The sequence below is a fragment of the Martes martes genome (assembly GCF_963455335.1).
Source record: "Martes martes genome assembly, chromosome: 6".
NCBI lineage: Eukaryota > Metazoa > Chordata > Mammalia > Carnivora > Mustelidae > Martes > Martes martes.
Window position 1 is genome coordinate 25,158,688 of NC_137893.1, and position 23,009 is coordinate 25,181,696.

Genomic DNA, 23,009 nt, shown 5'->3' on the forward strand with positions numbered 1-23,009 from the left:
GGAGTTATATCCAGAATATAAAGACACATTAATACTAGTTATTGCAGTAACTATTAGTTTTTGGCGAAGGTACTTCTTCATAAATCAAGTTGATGTTAGAAATTATTACATTTGGGCATCAGAAAACATCATATACCCATTAGCCTTATTTTTATTGTACCTCATAGCAAGTTCTTGATATAAGGTTCTGTTTTATGTTAAAAAAAAACCTTACATGCCAAATGGAGACTGCTATATCCAATTAAATTCTTTCTCTAGGGATATCCTAGTTAGGTATAATTCACAGTAATTTACCTTTCTTGTATCTTTTCTCTGATTCTTCAGCTTGCTTTAAGGCTACCTCTTCTGATACAGTAATGTAAGCATTTAGAAACTTGGTCTTCTTGATAAGAGAGAGACATTTTTGACAGAGCTCTGTTGGAGTAATTTGGCCTTGTTTCAGTGCTGCAGAAACCTGTAATATATACAATTCAAAAACCTTTTACTGAGGCTGCAGAAGTTTCAAGTATTACACTGAGTGGGCAGGTAGAGTGGTGAAGTGTAAAACATTGAAGTGAAGCTTGGATTCAAAACCAAGAGAGCTCTCTATACCTTGGGAGCGTGGTGAGCGAGGGTAACGCACCCATCAGCTTGAGTGGGGAGGTGGGGCACAGCAGTCCTCGCCCGAGTGGAGGAATGTGCTGGGGTGTGTTTTTTTTTTTTTTTTTAAGATTTATTTATTTATTTGACAGAGAGAGACACAGGGAGAGAGGGAACACAAGCAGGGGGAGCGGGAGAGAGAGAAGCAGGCTTCCCGCTGAGCAGGGAGCCCAAGGTGGGGCTCGATCCCAGGAACCTGGTATCATGACCTGAGCTGAAGGCAGATGCTTAATGACTGAGCCACCCAGGCACCCCAGGAATGCACTGTTTTTAAGTCAGGTTTGCATCCCCAAGGGCAGGGGTTCAGGTGCCATGGCCTCTAGTAGGAGCAGAGGCTTGGCGCAGGTGGGACACGAATGGGGGTAGATTGTGCAGAGGGTGGCTTGGCTGGAACATAGGCAGTACAGAGTGAGAGCAACAGACCGGACAAGGCCCTGCAGGACCTTATGGCTCCAAGTGAGATCTTTATATTTTACCGCAGAATTCGAGTAAGAGCCACTACAGATTGAGAAAAATGCTTATAAAATATGGGTTCAAAAGCACACTAAAACCAAACTTCTCCGCCATCCTGTATTAGATGTGTTAGAAAGGCTGGTAAAGAAAGTGTTAGGATCAACTGCACCACAAGTGGCCAGAATCTATATGTTTATAGTAAGCGAACCTTGAAGTGATGACTATTTAATACTTCCTGGAGGAAGTAATAGTAAGTGCTTACTAATTAGATAAAAGCAATGAATAATAAGTCAAAGACGACACCAAAGCTTTGCAGATTATCCAAACAGAGTTGGATGAGGGCTCAGGGAGAAGGTGGATGGGTGGAGTACAATTTCCTGAGTATTTACCAAGAGCCAGATACCGTTGCTTTACTTACATGCGTTACTGCCTCACTTAACCTTAACACAACCACGTAAGTTGTCATCTTATGAACCCTCACTTTACAGATGCAGAAACTGGAGCTCAGAGAGGTTAGTGATCTGTCTGAAGCCACACAGTAGCAAAGGGTAGAGGGAACGTCATAACACGCGCCCTTTCACCACCTCTCTGTGCCAGAACAAGCTCAGTTCCTCCTCTGAGCTGACTGCATCTCCTCTGAGCTGACCGCATCTCCAGGTGACCTACATCCACCAAGCAACAGGAGCCTGCATTTGAGGGGAAAATCTGCCAATCATCTGCGCTTGGCTGTTGAATAAATCATCAAAGCAGCGGTATTCTTAGGGCTGAGGGTTTTAGAGGAGCAAATCAGCGGGAACAGGAACGGAGAGGTCCCTTAAGGCTGATGCGCAAGAGAAGGAAAGCATGGCTGAGGGTCGGCTGGGGGAGGGACCCAGGAAGGGGCGGGGCAGCTGGGTGATGCTGGCTGATGCCACAGCCAAACTGCAGTAATGAAGAAAATTATGCCTCTCTTTCTTTCTTTGCCTCTCCTGAAGTTTCCTAATATCTACTATCCTCAGGCTGCTTTCTGACTTGCCAGCTGGTATAAGAATACAAGGGAAAGGAATTAACGGTTGTGGTTTACAAGGGCAAGAAATGAGATTGTCCGGGAGCACTCATTTTAAATGGTGTTGATCGTCATTAGGACCATTCTTAGGAAATCCAGATTTGAGAAAGTCAGTAAGAGAATTGGAGCAGAGAAATGAAAACAAAGACGCTAACTAGCTAGAATGGCCTGAGCATAAGGAGTGTGAAATAGAACAGTGCAGCTTCCCTGGGGCAAAACTGAAGGTGGCAGAGCTGAATATAAGATGAAATCAACTCTAAAAGTTTTTGTTAAACCAGGTTCGCTCTCCCTGATTTCTTTTCTCTAATGGAAAGTAGGCTTTTCCTTGAGAGCCCTGCTTCTCCTGCAGCTTTCTCCAGCGATGACTGTTTTAGCTTCCACCCACCATGGAGCAGAGTCCTGTGGGGGAAGGGAGCATGTGCATCCTCCTCATTCCTCAATGCCTTCCTCTTCCCCCTTCATTCAAAAAACGCCAGCTCAGCTGAAGGACAGGCCTTGGAGGAGCTTGGATCACTCTCCCCAGGGTGTGAATCCACCGTCTCCCAAGGACTCCTTTTCATTCATTGAAGATTTTCCCACTTAGCTCTCTTTGATCTTTACAGTGGCTCCTGCTGTTATTCTGGTTGATTTCAGACTTCAAGTAATGTACACTGACCCCTGGCCTCTCAGTTCTTGACGTCATTTCGGGCAAACTTTTCCTTCACCTTGCCCAAGTTACCAACTCAGCTCAGACTGCGTCATAAACAGTATCTCTGTAACCTCCAAAACCTCCATTTGAGTTACCCCACACCTCCTGTCCATTCAGCTCATTTGCTCCACCACCCACACAGTCAAGAAAAAAATGGGGACCTCAGTCCTACAACTGCAAAGAAAGAGTCTGCCAGCAACTGATGAGGCTGAAAGGCGACCCTGAGCTTCAGATGAAACCACAGCCTTGGCTGACCCCTTGATTTCAGCCTTGTGAGCGGAGAACTCAGCTATGCCATTTCTGGACTCCTGACCCACAAAACTGTAAGATGAGAATGGGATGATCTTAAGCCAAAAAGTTTATATTAATTTGTTAGGCACCAAGAGAAAAATAATACAGCTTCTTAGAAAAATTAAGAAATCTTCCTCAGGAGCCACTCTTCTTAGAAACTAGGGGAAGAGATAACTGTTTAATACATATAATTTAGTCCATTTGTCCCTATAACAAAATTAATGTCAATAATGGCACTTAGTTATTATCCTAGATTATCCTAGGTGCTTTATTTTTTTTTTTTTAAGATTTTATTTATTTATTTGACAGACAGAGATCACAAGTAGACAGAGAGGCAGGCAGAGTGGGTGGAGGGGAAGCATGAGCAGAGAGCTCTATGCGGGGCTCAATTCCAGGACCCTGGGATCATGCCCTGAACCGAAGGCAGAGACTTTAACCCACTGAGCCACCCAGGCGCCCCATATATTTCTTTTTTTTTTTTTTAAAGATTTTTAAGATTTTATTTTAATTACAGTATATTTAGCATTGTGTTCTGTTAGCTTCAAGTATACAATATAGTGACTGAACAATTCCATACAACACCCGGTTTTAATTACAGTATATTTAGCATTGTGTTCTGTTAGCTTCAAGTATACAATATAGTGACTGAACAATTCCATACAACACCCGGTGCTCATCAGAGCAAGTGCCTTCCTTAATCCCCATCATCTATTTCAACCATCCCCCCCCCCACCGATGCTTTATATTTCATTTAATCTTTATATCCACTATGAGGGGTTGGTATTATTATTTTCTTTTTATAGATAAAAAACTAAAGTTCCTGCTTGAGGTCACAAAGCTAGAAAGTAGCCAAATTGCTAAGATTCAACGAAGGCCTGTTCTTGTTTCCAAACTATTAACTTTACAGAGAGCATCACAAGTTGTTACTCTGGCTGGTTTCAGACTTCACGTAATGTACACTGACACCTGGCCTCTCAGTTCTTGACCTCATTTCAGGCAAACTTTTCCCTCACCCTTTTTTTTTTTTTTTTTAAAGAACCATCTTTTAAAAAGAATTGTCTTGATAAATGCTGAAGGTCTAGGAGAGCCCTTGAGGCCTGAGTGTCCAGCTGACAGGTACCCATGAACACACTCCATTCACGCTTTTGTCTCCAGTGTTTCAAGAAATTGCATCAGGATGACTAGCAACCTCAGATTCCTAAATCCAGCAGTCACTGCTCAGTCCTTGTCTTACAAGTACTTCTCAGCAGCATTCAACTTAAGAGAACACTCTCCTCTGGAGGCTTTTCACTTGTGTTCCACGACACCAAGACCTGGTTTCCCTCTTGCCTTATTGACCATTCCTTCACCTCTCTTTTGCTGGCTCTGCTTCCTCTTGCTGACCTCTAAATGTTGGAAAGTTTTAGGCCTTCTTCTGTTTTTGTACTCAACTCCCTGGCTGTTCTTATCTGGCCACATACTTTTATTATAGTCTATACTCTGGCCAATTTATATCCTCATATCTCACTGCTTTTCTGATCTCCAAATTCCTTGATATCCACCTGCTTAACTGACATCTTCGCTTGGATAGCTAGTAGGCGTCTCCAAATTAACATGCCCAGAACAGAAGTCTTGATTAACTCTTCTCTTTCCAAATATGCTTCCTAAGAGCCTCTCCTGTATGGGGGTCCTCAAAAAACTAAAAATAGAACTATCACATGATCCAGTAGTTCCAATTCTGTGTTTTTAGTTGAAGAAATGCAAACACTAATTCGAAAAGATACATGCCCTCTTATGTTCATTGATGGACGGAATAGCTAAGGGAGATGTGGTATATATACAGTGGAATATCAGCCATAAAAAAGAATGAAATCTTGCCATTTGTGACAACATGGATGGATCTTGAGAGTATAATGCTAAGTGGAACAAGTCAGAAAAAGACAAATACCGTATGATTTCACTTATATGTGGAATCTAAAAAAACAAAACTCAGATGCTGAGAACAGAATGATGGATGCACAAAATGGGAGAAGGTACAAGAGGCACAGACTTCCAGTCATAAGAGAAATGTCATGGGGATATAATGTACAATATGGTGACCAGAGACAATAATACTGTCCCGTACATTATGTAAACTTTATATGGTGACAGGGAAAAGCTAGACTTATTGTGATCATTTTGCAGTGTACACAAATACCAAATCATTATGTTGTACAGCTGCAACTAATGTTCTATGTCAATTATACCTTAATTAAAAGAAAAAAGTGGGGGGACAAAAACCTCTTCCCCATCTTGATGTTACCATTTTTCCAACTGCCCAGGCCAAAAATCTAACCATCCTCCTTCATTCTTCTTTTCCCTCATCAGCAAGCCCTAACTTAAAAAACAATCCCATTTCACATCACCTCTAGGGCCACCCCATCTCTGCTGCCATAATCTCTTGCCTCCTAACTGATCTTCCTGCTTCCTCACTTGCTTTCCTATAGACCACATCTTTAGGAATAACCTGAGGAACTTTTTAAATTTTATTTTATTTTTTTGTTTTTGTTTTTTTAAGATTTTTATTTATTTATTTGACAGACAGAGATCACAAGTAGGCAGAGAGGCAGGCAGAGAGAGAGGAGGGGAAGCAGGCTCCCCGCTGAGCAGAGAGCCCGATGCGAGGCTCGATCCCAGGACCCTGGGATCATGACCTGAGCTGAAGGCAGAGGCTTTAACCCACTGAGCCACCCAGGCGCCCCGGAACTTTTTAAATTTTAAATCAGATCATATCCACATACTCACAACTTTCCAGAGGCTTCCCATTACACTTAGAATAAATCCACACTCCTCAGCACGGTCTAAAGTTTTCCATGATCTGGCTCCGGTTTATCTTTCTAAACTCATCTTCCACTATTCTCTTCATTCTCCTTTCTCCAGGCATGCTGGCCTTCTTGCAACTCCTGAATATGTCACGCTTGCTCTTGCTTCAGACTCTTTGCACTTACTGTTCCCTCTGCCTGGAATACTATTCTCCCAGGCTTTCCCCTTTATATCCTTTAGGTCACTTAAACATACTGTCAGAAAAACCTTTCCTGACCACTCCGAGACACCTGGCTCCCCCCCTCTAGTTCTCACACTGTGGCCTGCTTAATCAATCTTCATAGTACTTATACTACCTGTGATTATATTATTTACTTAAAAAAACAACAACAAAACTTCTTTAATGCCTGTTTCCCCACAAAAATGCAGGCTTCATGAGGACAGGAACTTCTGTTTGTCTTCATGTTCATTCTGTGTCTGGAACACAGAGGTGCTCACTAAATGTTAGTTGAATGAATGAATAACTGAGTTGTTTAAAATTTGGAATCTGTTTTCCCATAGAATAATAATTAAGTGTTCTTAGGTAGACCCCCACCAAGCCTATTGAATATATATTAATAACTTAAGGATTAATATTAGCCTGGTGTCTGGCTCCTGGGAACACTGGGATCATGCCATAAAAGAGAAAGGTGAAAGTGAGACTCCTCCTCTTTCCTGAATGTACCTGCATAAAACTCAAGAACTAGGACTTTTACCTCCTATTTGGCATGTTACCTCCTTTTAGTGCTTCCTTCCCAGCCTCCTCTGCTACTCTAGGCCTCATGTAGGTCCCCAACATTGCCTCAAAACTCTACAGTTTCTCCCCAGCAAATTCTCCCTTTCTTCAAATTGATTATATCAACTAGAGTGTGATGGAGATAGATTTTTATTAAACTACTGTAATTCACAGCAACGGGAATAAACTGACCCCCCAAGGCATCTTTATATATTTAAAAGAAAACGTGTACTAAATTAATTAACCTCTAATTGGTAGAATATGGGCAACAGTACAATGACATTGTACTGTTGCCCAGTACAATGATGTGGGGGAAAAAATACAGAGAGGAGAGAAGATATTTTTTGGGCTGGGAAAATGTCTACCAAATAATGTTTTGTGTACAGTAGGCATCAACATATATTTGTTAAAGGAGTTATTTAGTGAAAGTAATCCTGCTCATGCAAGCTCTTATGTACCTTAGGTCAGCTCTCCTGTTTTTTTTCCCCCTGGAGGCAAAAGTTGTTTCTCACAGGAGCTCACTCAACAACATCAGAAAGGGGTGGCACAAAAGAGGGAGTGCTGAAGGGGGGAAAGGCAGAATAAGGACATACTGTATTTTTATAGGTTGCATTTCATTTTAAAACAATTTTTTTAAAGAACAAATTGGATTCTTTAGTAGAGGAATTTACTGTACATAAATATGTAGCAGAGCCAGAAGCCATATTATGATGGTAAAATACTAATGTATTGGGGGAAGGACTATTTATTATTAAATGCCTGTCAATTTTAAATTATGATAATTTATAGCTTTCTAAAAGGATACCAAAAGGGGGTTAGGGTGTTGAAGATTTCCCAGGTAAAGGTAAGATAGGAAGATGGAAGGCAGGGTAGGTCCTCAACCTCTACTTAGCAGAATTGCCTGGAACTGTGGTTAACCATATACTCCAGTCCTCAAATCACAGAGCTGCCAAAGTGGGATACAGCTGTGGTTTTAACAAGAGCCAGACGTGATTCTTTTAACAGCGGGCCTGCAGACAGTTCTCCGGATGGAGAGATATGGGCCAGAAAGCAAGGAGACAAGAACTGAAGCCTTAACAGCAGAGTAAGTTAAGAAAATTTACAGACATAAATTCAAAACAGAATTAATAGGGTTTGGTGATTTACTGGATATGACAGATGAGAAAGAATGTAAGGTCAACTGGGATAAGGGTTGTGCTACTAAATAGAGAATATTAAGAATTCAGAAATCAGGTTTTTGTTTGTTAAGATGGAAACTGAGAGATAAGAAAGTGGTCCTGTTACAATGCTGAAGTCAACTTTGGTTAAATTCCGAGGAGGTGGTTATGGGGCATTTAGAAGAGATGTCCAGAGGGCATTTACAAATATTAGCCTAGAGTTTAAAAATTATATCTAGGCTATGAAGACACGGGTGAGGGAATCTTTGGTATCTTTGGTATAGTTGAAGTTTAGAGAATATATCAAGGCAGGAGAAACTAAAAATTACTCGTCTGTATTTTGCAAAGTACAGATTTGCTGAGTTTCTTAGCGAGAACTGCATCAGATGAATGCAGGGGACAGAAGGAGACTGAAGTGGACTGGCGGAGCCCAGTCTGAGGGGCCATCCATCAAGGGTCTGACCGCAGCCTTAGCAAACGTCTAACTGATAGAAGCTTGTGTACACTTCCACCGCTCTGCGTAAGGCTCCCTTGCTGAGGTCCTAACTCCAGAATGGGCAGAGGGAGTACAGCTGAATGCCCCAAAGATCTGAAGCCCCCACCCAGTTCCAGGAAAGAAGACGGCGAGGCTGACCAAGATGCGGGTCAGACCCCGGGTCTCCTTGTCCACGGACTCCGAGAATCTTTCTGACCTCCCTGGGCTCTCAGCAGCCAGTTCCACTCACTTCTCGGAGGGTCCGGCCCAGCATGGTCCTCGTGCCCAGCCTGCCGCCACAAGGCCCAGGTGACAAATTGTAGTAAGAGGTCAACACCCGCGCCGGGTATTACATGGGCGCAGCCATGTTTAATCGTCACTGCACCTTTCAACACCAAGTACTTAGATTGGTCGAATTGCTGCTCGGGGGAAATGATCTTCGCTCGCGATTGGTTGGCGCCGCAAAGCAACTCTTGGAGCGAAGGAGAGCGGGTCGTAAGGAGACTCCGGCTAGGGTCTCGGAGGGAGTCGAGGAGGTTCTGATTTTCTGTGGCGTCTGGTTCGCGAGCGGAGTTCGCTTATTCTGCCGGGGGCTTCCTGGACAGGGCTGGATTCTAGGGGTTTTGTTTTTGCTTTTCAAAGGGGAGAGGGTGTAAGGAAAGAGGAGAATGGGCAGAATATTGACCGGAACGTTAATTGGGGCTTTTCGGATGGGAATAGCAGAATAAGTCTATATTCTTCTTCCTTCATTTGCTCCATTAGTTAGGCTGACTTCATTTTTGAATTCTCAACTTTGAATTCGACCAGTGTGTTTGGCAGAATTTGACCTAATTCAGGGGTTAGAGTCCTATCCCATTTAAATGCATTTTAATTAGGGCACGCAATTCAACCGGTGTTTGCGATGGAATTTCTGAAAACCTGTGTACTTAGAAGAAATGCATTTAACGCGGTTTGCTTCTGGAGAAGCCACGCGGTACAAAAGCCTTCAGTTAGAAAGATTAGTACTACCTCTCCAAGGAGCACTGTCATGCCCGCCTGGGTGATAGATAAATACGGGAAGAATGAAGTGCTTCGATTTACTCAGAACATGATGATACCGGTTATACACTATCCAAATGAAGTTATTATCAAAGTTCACGCTGCCAGTGTGAATCCTATAGATGTTAATATGAGAAGTAAGTTTTCGAAAGACATTTCTCCTTACCTTTCTTTCTTTTCTTTTTTAATTCAGAGTTTCATCAGGGATCAGTTTTTAAAAATCAGTTGTTATCTGACTGCACTTCTTTGGTTAACACAAAGGAATAGTTTATATGTTTGACAGTATCTCAGATAATCCTCAGGTTTTTGAAATTGCAGTGTTCATGATATACTCTAGTCTTTTGCGAAATATAAGCAAGTATACCCTTTGAAATGTTTCCTTAAAATATAAATCGGAATTTGAGTTAATTTGGGTTCCACAGCTAACTTTTTGTTATGTTCTCCTGGGAACTTGGTGGTATTCTGAGGGCCATTGCAGGTTTTGGAGGTAAACGATTATGTTTTCACATCAGTTCAGAATTTGCATTTTTTATAATAATTGCTCTCCCACTACTCACATCTTTATTTATTGCTGCAGTGGGCAAAGCAGGACAAATGCCAGATATGATAAGGAATAGTACTTTCCTCATTCCTGCTGTTGCATTTTTGCCCTAGGCAGTTAAAATGCGCTTTCCTGTATGCGTCATCTTAAATGGGAATGTTACCATCCCTAAATCAGGATAGAATTATAAAATGATATGAAGAGGCACCTGGGTGGCTCTTAATTTCTGCTGGGGAATATTGACAAAGCTTGGAGAGCACTATATTCCTTAAAAATATGTACACCATGTAATTAGTATAGTGCTGAAAAGATTGATTACTATTTGTGAATTTAACTTTGGGGAAAATAATGACAAAAATATTCCTCACCAATATCTTCTGAAAAAATTTTTAAAAATCTCTTCGGGTGATTCGTTAGTTAAACTCCATGTTATAAAAAAAAATAAGCTGCCATATGCAGTTTAACCATATGTTTGTGTTTTGAAGGCCTTGCATGTAACTTAGAGTTCTTATCCGATTGCCTTTTAACATTTACTGTATGTGAGCTATGTGTGATTAAATTTCTTGGTTTATATAAAGCAATTATAAAATTAGAATTAATGATAGAATGAATAATTTTGTGAAATTCATGGAGAAGTGTTGAGACTGGCATTTTCTCATTTTCCTCCTATTTTCCAGGAGTTATATGATGATTAGGATGTCAATTCTCATTTTTTGATCATAAGATCTCTTTAACCTCTTAATAATTACAATGGGCTTTTGTTTGTGTGAGTTACACCTATCAATATTTGCCTTATTAGAAATTTGAAGAGCAAATTTTAAAATTTTTACTCATTTAAAAATACAGTAAACTCCTTTGGTATTGACATTACAAAACTAAATCAGGATAGAATTATAAAATGATATGAAGGGGCTCCTGGGTGGCTCAGCCAGTTAAGCAACCAACTCTTGATTTCGGCTCAGGTCATGATCTCAGAGTCCTGGGACTGGGCCCCATGTGGAGTTCTGCGCTCAGCCCGTAGTCTGCTCAAGGATTCTCTCTCTTCCTCTCCCTTTTCCCTGAGTGTGCATGTCCTCTCTCTCTCTCTCAAATAACTAAATAAATCTCTTTTTTAAAAATGACATAAAAATGAGAGACAATTACATAGGTGAAGCATTGAAACAGGTAGTAGTTGGTAGAGCATAGCATCTACTTCAAAGTGCTTACTATGAAAAATAGCTATTTTCCAAAATAAGCAAAAAAGTTTAGTGAGAAGAGTATCATTGTTTTATACTTTTGCCTATCTCTTTGCTTTCTGGTTTATAAGACAGGTGGATTTTCATGAACTTCTGTATTCAATCTATTGCGATATATTATCTGAAGTTAGTGAAGAAAATCCAGCCTCGTACAGATTGTTGAAAAGAAAGGACCTCAGGGCACCCGGGTGGCTCAGTTGTTTAAGTGACTGCCTTCGGCTCAGGACAGATCTCAGGGTCCTGGGATCGGGCCCCGCATGGGTCTCCCTGCTCAGTGGGGAGTCTGCTTCTTCCTCTCCCTCTGTGGTCTCTGGCTCTGACTCTTGCTCTCTCTCAGGTAAATAAAATCTTAAACAGAAAAAACCTCTTAGGCTCCTCAGAAAGATATTGGGGATGTAAAAACTAGGAGAACTGCTGGGTTAGGGAAATAAAGTCCAGTATCTCGGTCTTTAGGTTGTTTTGTTTGTTTTTTAAGATTTTATTTTTAAATAATCTCTACACCCAACACAGGGCTTGAACTCATGACCCTGGTGATCAAGGGTTGCATGCTCTACCAACTGAGCCAGCCAGGCACCCCTTGGTCTTTAGATCTTTTGACTTCAATTGTTAATGTTGCTCTTTTTAGCTTAGTGACTGTGACTAGACCTGGGCTGTCCAATATGGTAGCCACTAGTCTCAGGTGAGTGTCAAGCAAATGAAATGTGGCTAGTTTGAATTGAGATGTTAGTATAAAATACACACTGGATTTCGAACACTTAGTTTAAAAAAAAAAAGAATGTAAAAGATCTAATTAATTTATATTGATTACTCATTGACCTGATATTATTTTGAATATATTAAATGAAATATTAAGATAAATTTTATTCTTCTTTAGTGGCTACTAGGAAAGTTAAAATGACATATGTGGCTTGCATTATATTTCTGTTGGATTGTGCCAGTCTAGACAGTGTGAGGAATACCTATTACACACAGCTTTTTGGGGAAGAGGTTTGAGGAAAGACTTGGATTCTTAAAGGGCTTATAGCTAGACAACTCCTCATTAATGTGGACTTTTTATATCATTTTAAAAAAAGAGATTAATTTTTTGAGAGAGAGGACATCCCTATTAAGGATGAATTGAAATGACTTTACTCTGATTGTCCCATGAAATCCATATTTATGTTCTTTTTCTTTACTCTGAAGTAAGACGTGCTACTACTAGTTGGGTATAGTGTTTTACTTTATTCGCTTACATTAGGTATGAAGATAATTTAGGTTTTTTTTTTGGATAATTTAGTTTTTATAGCTTATGTCTTTAAGCAGTAGGTTTATACCCAATGATCAGTATATTTTTTCATCTCCTTTGACTGTAAATCCTTTGGAGGTGGATCCCACGGTCTACCAACCACTACCTGTTTCAGTGCTTCACAATGTAGTTGTCATTCAGTCTTTATTTTTGCGTCCTTTTAAAATTTTCATTCTAACTTAAGATTGCAAACTAAAATTAGTGGTGTTTCCACCTTGAGTAATTTGTACATTTTGTCTTCTTTGAGATCTGTTAACTTTTAATTTCTTTGAATGCACAGGCACAATTTGTTTGGTGTACATTTTAATTTCAGTAGGATGCCTGGATCTCGACTTTCTTGGCTGCTATTTAACAATGTAATATCGTGATGTGTTTTACTTTTATGTGGTATTCTTGAGACATCTTTGTTTTTTATAACTTAACCGAGTACTGTTATTTGTAAGTTATCATATTTCCTGCTCATGGGTCCTTTTTTTGGAGGGTGTGTGATTGTTGTTGCAGAAGATACCTGAAATGGTAGCTTGCAGAGGTAAAATACTGAGTAGAAGATTATAAACTGGGGCACCTGGGTGGCTCAGTGGGTTAAGCCTCTGCCTTTGGCTCAGGTCATGATCTCAGGGTCCTGGGATTGAGCCCTGCATCGAGCTCTCTGCTCACTGGGGAGCCTGCTTCCCCCTCTCTCTCTCTGCCTGCCTTTCTGCCTACTTGTGATCTCTCTCTCTCTTTTTCTCTGTGTCAAATAAATAAATAAATAAAAAGATTTGGAAAAAAAAAAAAAAAGAAGATTATAAACTGTAGGAGGCAGTTCTTTCTCTTAACAAGAACGCCAAGGACCTATGAAGCCAGGCTGTTTTTCTGGAGATAGACACTATTATTGGGCATAAAATCATAAATCATGTAAATGGCTAAATAAATGAATAATCTTAAAAGAGGAAAAAATACATAGCCAACAGCATCCTACCGACAATGTTGGATTTCTTTAGATGGGATTAAAGTCTCTGAAATTGATGACTTTAGGATTTTCCAAATCATCCCAACTCTGAGCCAGTTAAAACTGGCAACCTCTAACAATGGGATGAAGCTCCTAAGAGCCCTCATTTATTTCTGTTCCCGAGTAGGTCCTTGCTCGCTAGCAGCTGCTTTCTGGATTTGGGGCTTGTTTGGCTGGTCCCAGTAAGGCAGGGCTACTCCATTAACCGGGAAAACTTGAGCAAACTTGTCCTGCAGCTTCTGTGCCTCAGAAAGGACCGAAGCCTTTTCTGTAGCTCCACTCTGCCATGTCTAAATACCCACTTTTTTGCTCACACCACGTAGGAATTTCAGCAAGTAATTGTGTAATTGTGTTTTAGTTATGGAAAAGGAATGTAAGACAGGAAAAGTGAAACGTGACTTCCGTGAGTATTACATGTGAAGTTGTTTTTCTTCCCCCTAATGGGGGGTGCACGCCTAACTAGCCAGATGGCAAATATGTAATACTGGCATGATGGCCATCAGCTTAGATTTTCTGGGACTATCCCAACTTTTCAAACACTCTCTACCATGTGTCTTGATTTTTTTTTTTTTAATTTGAAAAACAACTAACAATCCACCCACCTGTCCTCTCCCCCTGTATCCTCTCCCCTTCCCTCCTGCTATATGAATTAACTTCCTTGTTCCTACCTAAGGCCAACCCTCCATGTGGGTTCCTGATTCCATCCCATTTCATCAGCTCAGGAGCACTGTTTCAGTTCTTTTCTGTATCATCATTCTTTCCTTTCTCCTGGATCATTCTCATTAGCACACAGACTTGCTCTTATTTCTCCCCTCTTGAGTCGGGGGCAGACACTCAAAAATCCTTTCCCCATCTTACCTGTGCCCCTCCAGTCCCTATTTCATTTCTGTGCTCCCCGTCATAGCAAAAACGGCTTGAGAGAGTTGAATGGTCTCAGGTCTCCAGTTCTCCCTTTCCCGTTCTCTTTCTAGCGCCCCAAGCCACAGCAACTGCTCACAAGGTCACCAAAGACCTCTGTGTTGTTGGATCAGACGTTTGGTTTGGTTTTTTAAAAAACATACGGAAGCTTTTGACTTCATCTGAAAAACTGTTCTACCTGTCAGCATTTGACTTTTTTTTTTTTTTTTAAGATATATTTATTTTTAGAGACAGCCCATGAGTAGGTGTAGGGGGTAGGGGCAGAGGGAGAGGGAGAGAGAATTTCACACAGACTCCCTGCTGAGTGCAGAGCCCAAGGTGGGCTCCATCTCACCACCCTGAGATAGGATGGGAGTAGAAACCAAGAGTTGGAGGCTTAACAGACCAACCCAGGTGCCCCAGCATTTGACTTCTTGACATGACCCTCTTCCCTTGGGCTGTGGGACCCCTCTTCACTGGTCAGGCCTTCTCCATCTCCTTTGCTGGTTTTTCTTCATCCTTAAGATCTAAAGTGCTACCTCTATGGGTGGGTTGGGGGGGGAAGGGAAAACTCACGGAGTGGTTTAGTGATTTCGGAACATAAATTGTGGTACATGACATGAGAAAGGTGGAAAGAGTGCTTATCTTGGAGTGTCTCACCTAGCAGAAATGGTCTCTGAGAAATGTCAAGTGGAAGAGGCTATGGCAGATAATTTTGTGTCCTAGAAAAGCCATTTTATATGTTGAAGCTTTATAATAAACTACTTTGGGTTATTGTAGATGGCCAATTTATTTGAAACAAAAAAGTTACGATTAGAATGTCTTCAGGTCTACTTAGCTGATATTTATGTAAATATTTTTAAAAATATGTATAATAAAGCAGTTAACTTGACTTATATCAGAATAGAGGTAGCAAATGGTATGTTTGTTTTTCCCCCACTCACTGATATAATGCACTTATTTCAGAGATGTTCTAGAAGCATTTTGGGGGATGTGGGGATCGTTCTTGACTGATGTTAGGCATGGGTATAGTATTTGATACTATTTGTTGACTTCAAACAGCTTTATCATTTATCTTTTCCACTAGACTTGGCACCAAACAATTTTGTTGTTTAAAAGTTCATGAATGAATAAAAGAAACCATTTTCAAAGACTAAAACTATAAAAGGAAATACCAAAAGGTCTGAAGGCAGTTTCAAAATTGGAATTTCAAAAACATTTTGAGCAGTGGTAGCTCTAGTTGAACGAATGGTTATAACTTTATAAGTAATTTTCTTTGGAAAGAACGATCCTTTGTTTTTGTGGGTTCAAGTGTGATGATAAAAAAAAATTGTGAGGTTGATTATTTTATAATCTACATCTTGAGGATAGAATCTGGCATGTAACTCTCTAGTGGTTTTTAAATAATTTCATTGTTTTGGAGAAAACCGATAAATTGTATTTCACAGGTGGTTATGGGGCTACGGCTTTAAATATAAAACGTGATCCTTTACATATTAAAACCAAAGGAGAAGAATTTCCCCTGACTCTGGGTCGGGATGTCTCAGGTGTGGTGATGGAATGTGGACTCGATGTGAGGTACTTCAAGCCAGGAGATGAGGTGAGTTAACTCCTTTTCTAAATATGCAGATTTCATTTTGTTGCTTTTGGAAGTAAATGTATCCTTGACCTTTTAAGGCTAGAACCTTCATTTTCTTTGTTCTGTTGTTACATTTTTCACTAACTATTCCAAAAGAGCTTGACCATACTTGAACTTTTTAAAATCCAGTGTTTAAGAATTTCAATACTTTAAAATATGTAGGATTGGGACTTTTTTTTTTTTTCTTGAAGTCTTTAAACGACAATTTCTACCTCATGGGTTAGATAGTTTTAAAATAGCTAAAGTTTGGTATAATCACCTGTCACTTGTCACTTTGAACTTTTATACCAAGAAATTAAAGTTGAGCTCATAATGATAGCTAACACTGTTCTAGTTGCTTGTCATAAAAGAACACATTTAAAGCTTATGAAGTAAGTACAGTTAGGCACAGTTTACAAGATGCGGAAGCCAAGCTGTAAAGAGTCCTGCATAGAAAGTGCTGGAGCCAGGATTCAAGCCCCAGAGACTGGGCTCTTACCAGTACTCTAAGTTGTCCGTAAATATGGTGGATTTATTAGCATCTGCTTCCAATGTGGTTTGAGTTGGCAAATTCAGAATCGTACTAAGTACTACATTTATATTAAGTGAAAATAACTCTTTTGCCTGGCCTGTTGCTGACTTGTGCTTTTTTGCAGGGTGGGGTCTGTGTCGGGGTCTGTGTCAGGGAAAGCCCTCATGCTGAGCTTCGGTCAGAAAATATGTTTCTAATGAAGTTGTGTGTTTCAGGTCTGGGCTGCAGTTCCTCCCTGGAAACAAGGCACCCTGTCAGAGTTTGTTGTAGTCAGTGGGAATGAGGTAACTCCCCAACTCTGTGCCGAAATGCCATTAGAAAGTATAAACAAAGACTGACAAATATCTCTGAAATAACTGGTTGCTTTTCACATCGGGTTTGTGTTTTATGGGTAGTTTTGAAAGAGCTAAGATGGAGAATAGGAATTTTTGAAAGAGTAAAAAAAAGTATTTGATGTCCTTTAGTAACACTGCCTGCCAAAGCGGCTCTTTGTCTCTCTGAGCGGGGATTTGGAGTGGGATCTAGAAACCCTGCTGTGTTTCTCAGTTTTACCCAGAATAAGCAGTTGAAACCAAATATACCAAATGGAGCATACTGGTTAATCATCAACAGAAGCATGAGAGTAGCAGGCTTTTTCAAATAACTTTAAAAATAGTCTCATCAAGTATAGTCAGGTGGCCTGACAATTTGAATAGAGAGAAAGGGGTTAACAGTGAGGAAATTGGCTACAGAAGGGAGGGCAGGAAGGGAAAAAGGGGTATTACTGAGATTAGAGAAAGTCTGGAAAGATTATCTTCCACTAAATGGGAGTGAAGGAAGCAGCTGATCTCAAAAACAAATTAGAATGTGTTTATGAGGGCTCAAGGTTTATTTGGATTTATTTCTGGGTATAGTCAGGACTAATGGGATTATTGAATGTTGTCTCTTTATGAAGAATTAAGCAGCTTTATCTGATAATGTAGCCTATAAAATATTACTGAACCTCTGTGAGGCAGGTTGAGTCATTAGGAGAATATTCCTTAGGGATAATCCTGGAGTAGGGTATGCAGTAAATACTGAACCGGGCAGAACGTTATAGGCATATCTATGAAATCAGTGAAAGGAGTTGGATTCCTATGCAGATAAATATACTTAATTGTGTTTCTTCATAGGTTTGCTCGTCATTGCTTATTTTTAACTGTTGTCTCCAAATTCAGGTCTCTCTCAAGCCCAAATCACTCACTCATACTCAAGCTGCCTCTTTGCCGTATGTGGCTCTCACAGCCTGGTCTGCTATAAACAAGGTCGGCGGCCTGAGTGACAAGAATTGCACAGGAAAACGGTAAGTATCAATTGTGGTCTCTAAACCTCCCTTCTTTCCTTCTGTTAACATCTTTCTTTGCAGTAGATTCGTGAGAAGAGTATTAAAATTCAGATCAGTTGCATGAGCAGAGCTGTGGTAACATTTAAAACAATCTCCAAAAAAAACTCCTATTTGTGTCAATTTGTACTTTTTTTTCTTTTTAAAGATTTATTTATTTTAGAGTGCCTGATTAGGGGTGGGGTGCAGAGGAAGAAGGGAAGAGAGAGAGAGAGAGAGAAGCATCTTCAAGCAGACTCCACACTGAGCACAGAGCATGACGTGGGGCTCGATCTCACAACCCAGGGATTATGACTTCAGCGGAAACCAAGAGTCAGATGCTTAGCTGACTGCCACCCAGGCGCCCCCAGTTAGTACTCTCTTGACCTCATTGTGTTGACTTGTAGCCCAAGCAAATGGGAATTTTTAGATGGAAACATGTAGGTGAACTTCAGGAGTCGGAACTTGGTAAAATAATGCAAATGTTTGTATGTAAATTTCTGCAAAGAAGATCCGTAGCTTTGATTAGATTCTTAAAAAGGTTTAAGCGTCATCACCTTATACGTTTTGTAAGGTGTTTTTTCCCCTCTGCTAGGATTTGCTCTCTGACTCACAGATTTCTGTGAAGACAAGATATAAAGGGACTGCAAATATTCTTGAGTTCTCTTAGGCTTCCTGCTTGGCATCCTTTAGGTCAGTTTTTGTGCTTCAAGGTCTTTACTGTTCAAGTAGCAACACACAGTGAATGGGAATGTGTTAGGTGTACTTGAGTCCATATCCAGATTCTGCTGCTTTCTAGCTGAGGGGCCCACTCCGTCACTTCTCTTCTGTGAGTTTTGTTTTACGGGGTAAATGCAAAAACACAAGTAAAACTAGTGGCGTGGCACAGGTTGTGGCCCGTGGAAGACACTCAATAGAGGTGAGCCTGTGTTCTTCGAATTTTAGAGAGTTGGTGTGATCGGGGAAACTGATTTTATTTTTTGGCAAGAAAACAAGGTGCCAAGAGCCATTTAATGATTGTGATAAAGGAGAGAGATCTGTAGGTCAATTTTTAATAAGATGAGTTTTTTGGTTACTACGAATTAGTGCAGGTAAAATAATTAGACTGTTGTGAAACCTTACACTTCACATTTAATGTGTTGGGCTACAAAGGCTTCAATTTAATGAAAGCTTAATAACTGTATTTCTGAAAGCAGTATGAAGATGATTCATCTAATGAGCTGCTAGCCTTTATTGTAGAATTCAAGGTAAATATTTATTCTAAAGGTCAACCCTGTTTATTTTTTAAGCTTCTGAAGTTACCGTTTAGGTCAACTACTTTTGTTTAAATTAAATTAGTCTGGCCACATAGCTTTTTCTAATGGTCTGTCTTCATTAATAACCTTGCAGAATTCAGGGTTTTCAGACCTCTATTATGGTAGGCTCTGCATTGACATTGATGCTTTATTGTTTTGTTTTTCCTTAAAACATTAGACTTCCCATGCCTGCACGACCATCTGTGTGCTGTGGTTAGACAGCTCTCATTCCTTTTGCCAGTTCAGGGCTCTCCAGGCTTATTCATTTCTAGCACCTGGAAGAAAACAATTTAGAAACCACTCTAGTTGTCTTTTCTTAGGCACGTGGATCTGTGCCCCGTTTTGTTGTTGGCCTTGTGGGTCAATCTTTGGTATTGTGTTATCTTCTGTTTAAGCAATAATGGCTTGGAACCAGGGAATTAGAACACGTGATCCTGTTCTCTGCTGCTGACTCATAAGGTGACCCTGGCTATGCCATTTCTGGGGTCTGTGCAGTTTCCTCCAGGGTACTGAGCAGAGGACAGTGTAGGTTGTTAGGGGAGCTTTGAGAAGTGGAAAGTTTCATCCTTTATAAGGCAGTTCCTTAGTGTTTTGAATTGGGTGTGTTCATTTCTTTAGCCACGTATTAACCAAACTGAAGCGAGATCCATTGTAAATGGCTCATATTTACACTGGCTCATATCCTGAATCTCCTGCATTCTCACCTGACCTGTAGGATGCCTTTGTTCCAAGTGGCAGTGAGAGCTTTGGCCTGTGGTGCTGTAGGAAATCTGTTTCCTGAAGTTACTGCCTATGGGTGGTAATAATAGTCTACCTCTCCCAATTCCTTATTTGTGGGAATCAAATGAGAGGTGTGAGCACCTTAAAATACTATTAAAAAAATTTTACAGGAGGAAATTAGGACTAAAGTGGGATTTTATTATACATAAACTAAGCAGTTCCAGTGTCCAAAGTGGCTTTTTTCAGTTTGACTATTCATGGTGAATGGTGGAGCATATTTTGCTTTCTCTAAGGCATAGTTATTCTCTTTCTATTAGCTGTTGACATTAAGGCATGTTTTAGTCCAGTAAAGCAGGTCAATGTTTGTTAACAAGGGCTAATAGTCTGTTTTTCTAACTAGTTAATTAAAAAAAAAAAAAAAAAAAAAAGAAACACCCATCAGCACCTTGGAAGAATTTACAGGATTTCTTTGTAACAAACAGCTTTTTCAAATTAAAACAAAGCTTTCTAAGGTAAGGTTTACTTTCTAAGGTAATGTTTACTTTTTCTTTTTTTGTTATATAATTGTATTTCTGCAATAATTGAGCATCGTTAACCAAGGTGATAGTTTCATACTGATGTCACATAATATGTCATTTTTGCCTACACTTTGATAGCACTAGAAAATGTCAGATGCAATGATTTTTTTCTTACTAGACCATAGTTTCTTCATGATTTATTAAGTTGGAAACCTAGATAACCTAGGGCTCTCAAGATGAAAGAAATGTTTTAAAAAGCGGTTACACCAGATACTTTCTGAAAGCAGTTTAGTGTGATGGTTATATTTATTGGTAGTGTCGTGGTACATCTTGAATATTTCATGATCTACCTGAAATTCATCTTTTACTGGGAAAGTTGTACTTCACTCTGTTTGACAGAAGTATTAGAAAGTGTTGGAAATTGAACCATTCCTCTCGCACTATATAAATTTCACTCTTAAGTTGTGTATACTTGAAACTCAATGCAGTGAATTTAGAAATGCTTTTCACTGTTTCTTATTTGAGACTAGGCTTTATGACAGTAAAATTTTGTCAAGTAATTGTGAATTGGGTGTCTGATTAATTCTGTTACAGAATTGGACAGGCTCCAACTTGAAACCATTGGGTTTACCACCCTCCCCCAACCACTGGGCTTCCGTGATAATTATAATACAGCTTTCTTCCTTTAGCTGCCTTCTGCCTGTTCTGCACCCCACCACCCACCTGTTTCTCCACACTCTGTGTTCCCACTGCCCCTGTGGACTGTGGGTTTTCATTTGTACTTGACTGGGTGGTATGGTCAGAGGGGTAGGGGGAAGGAGACAGAAGCCTCAGCAGTTTACTTGCAGGAAGAAAAGCGCCTGGCTGGGAGGAAGAGGAGAGGGAGGGTGGAGGCTCTGGCCAGTGTGATGCAAATGAGTCTTGCCTCGGCTTCTGGACCTGTTTTGCTGGGGCCCCAGGAGGGCTCAGTTAAAGCACTAGTAGGAAACTCTTTCCTGGAACTTTGTGGTTTACAGATGAACTTTCTGGGTGACTAGGGTACTATCTTGTGAAGCTCAGAAGCCTTCTGCTCTTTGGGGCACTCTAACCTAACCTCCAGCCTTGCCAGCAAGCTACAGCTGTGCCCCTGCCCCCCTGGGTCATAGCTGACTAAGTGGCTAACCCCATGATCTTTTTCAGTTCTTCTTAGTTTTTTACCTCCCTGAAGTATATGGCACTGCTGACCACTTCCTTAAGACTCACTTTTTCCATAGTTTCAGGATATCAGACTCCTTTAGCTTTCCTGCCTTTTTGACCATCTCTTGTAATTTTTAGAGGACCCTCTCTTTTCTCCAGCCTTTAACTGTTGCCATTCCCCCGTGTCCGCTCCATCACGGCTCTCTGTCTCCCCAAGGTCTCTCACCTGCTCCCAGCTCCTGTTCCTCCCATGGCAGCTTGCAGATGGGTGTGTCACCCTAGCCTCTCTGCTGAGGTTCAGTTAGACATCCCCTTTGTATTTTACACTCCACCGGGGCAAGACAAGACCTCCTGCCTGCCACACCGAGTCCTCTGGATTGCTAATGTCCATTAAGTGGCATTTCCCTTCAGCCAAAACCTGACCCTTTCCAAACGCCGCTGCCTCTCCTTCCACAAACCAATTCCTTGTTCTCATCATGTAAAATTTAGGAAGGTTGTCAAATGGGCGGAAAATGTCTTCCAAGTTCCTTTCATATGGGGGCTGTCAGATTTCAAGGCATTTCAGGTTTTCTTCTGCAGTGAATACGCCTAAAATACTTGTAGGTTGTAATTGCCAACCCTCATTTAGTAGTTTGTGGTTGATGTCTTCCATGTGGCGGTATCAGATGACAAAAATAATACCATGTAGTGATGCGTTTATCCTTCACTCGAGGGAAAAGCATGCCTAGATTGCGGAGCACAGTGCCTCACAAACAGTGGAACACTCTTCCTGAGGGATTCTGGGCAAGAGCGAGTTTTACAGAGCATCAGAAGAGGCAGCAGGGAAATGGCATGATTGCCTAGGAGGTCCGTGATTTCCTTATAAGGCTAGCCCAGCCTTTTTTCTAGAGTAAGGTAAGCTGGCTACAGCGGAGTTGGAGGACTGTGATGGGTGTTAAGTGCAGACCGACTTAAGTTGAGATTTATGATGTGGGCTAGGCCCCTGGGGTAGCCTCCATGTTGTAGCTCCTGATCTAGGAATTAACTTTATTAGTGGCGTATTGTAAGTTTTTACAGGTCTCATAATTGGAGAAATTTTCTGGAGACGAACTTCAGGTTCTATGTGTCTCAAACCTTGTTTAACCATTTTCCTCCTTCACTGCTTGTATAATCTAGTGCTAGGTACCATGATACTTAGTCTTATCCTAATAAGACCATAACTTTGTGATGCTTTGTTGTGTCACTTCAGTGGGAAGCAGGAATATTCCTGGAAGGCATTCTTAAGCCAGGCAGCCTGCGGTAACTTAACTCTATTCAGAAAGGACCATGGGCCACGTCAGTATTTTCCACTAAACCCAAAGCATTTGTGTTTCCAAATCCGCTTCCCTCCCACCAAATCTACTGTTACTTGTCACGAGGGACAGCGTCATGGAGGATGTAGAAATGGAAAGAAACAGAAATGTTAACTGATTGTGGTTAATAGAGAAGGAAAAATCATTTTCCCTCTACCTTTCTGAATTCTCTACCGAGACCTCTGTAAT

At 40.7% G+C, this 23,009-nt stretch overlaps 2 protein-coding genes across 2 annotated transcripts in view; one reads left to right on the forward strand and one right to left on the reverse strand.

Moving 5' to 3' along the window:
* Nucleotides 1-8,694, reverse strand: part of QRSL1 (glutaminyl-tRNA amidotransferase subunit QRSL1) — a 33,608-nt gene extending 24,914 nt beyond the window's left edge. The window contains exons 1-2 of the mRNA XM_080805346.1: nt 8,555-8,694; nt 295-454 (exon numbers count right to left, since the gene is read on the reverse strand). Of these exons, the coding sequence (XP_080661472.1) occupies nt 295-454; nt 8,555-8,578 (184 nt within the window). The 5' untranslated portion in view covers nt 8,579-8,694. The remainder of the gene's footprint in view (nt 1-294; nt 455-8,554) is intronic.
* A 71-nt stretch (nt 8,695-8,765) lies between these two features.
* Nucleotides 8,766-23,009, forward strand: part of RTN4IP1 (reticulon 4 interacting protein 1) — a 44,020-nt gene continuing 29,776 nt past the window's right edge. Inside the window, exons 1-4 of the mRNA XM_080805347.1 lie at nt 8,766-9,479; nt 15,740-15,891; nt 16,657-16,725; nt 17,638-17,762. Coding sequence (XP_080661473.1) covers nt 9,206-9,479; nt 15,740-15,891; nt 16,657-16,725; nt 17,638-17,762 — 620 coding nt within the window. The 5' untranslated portion in view covers nt 8,766-9,205. The remainder of the gene's footprint in view (nt 9,480-15,739; nt 15,892-16,656; nt 16,726-17,637; nt 17,763-23,009) is intronic.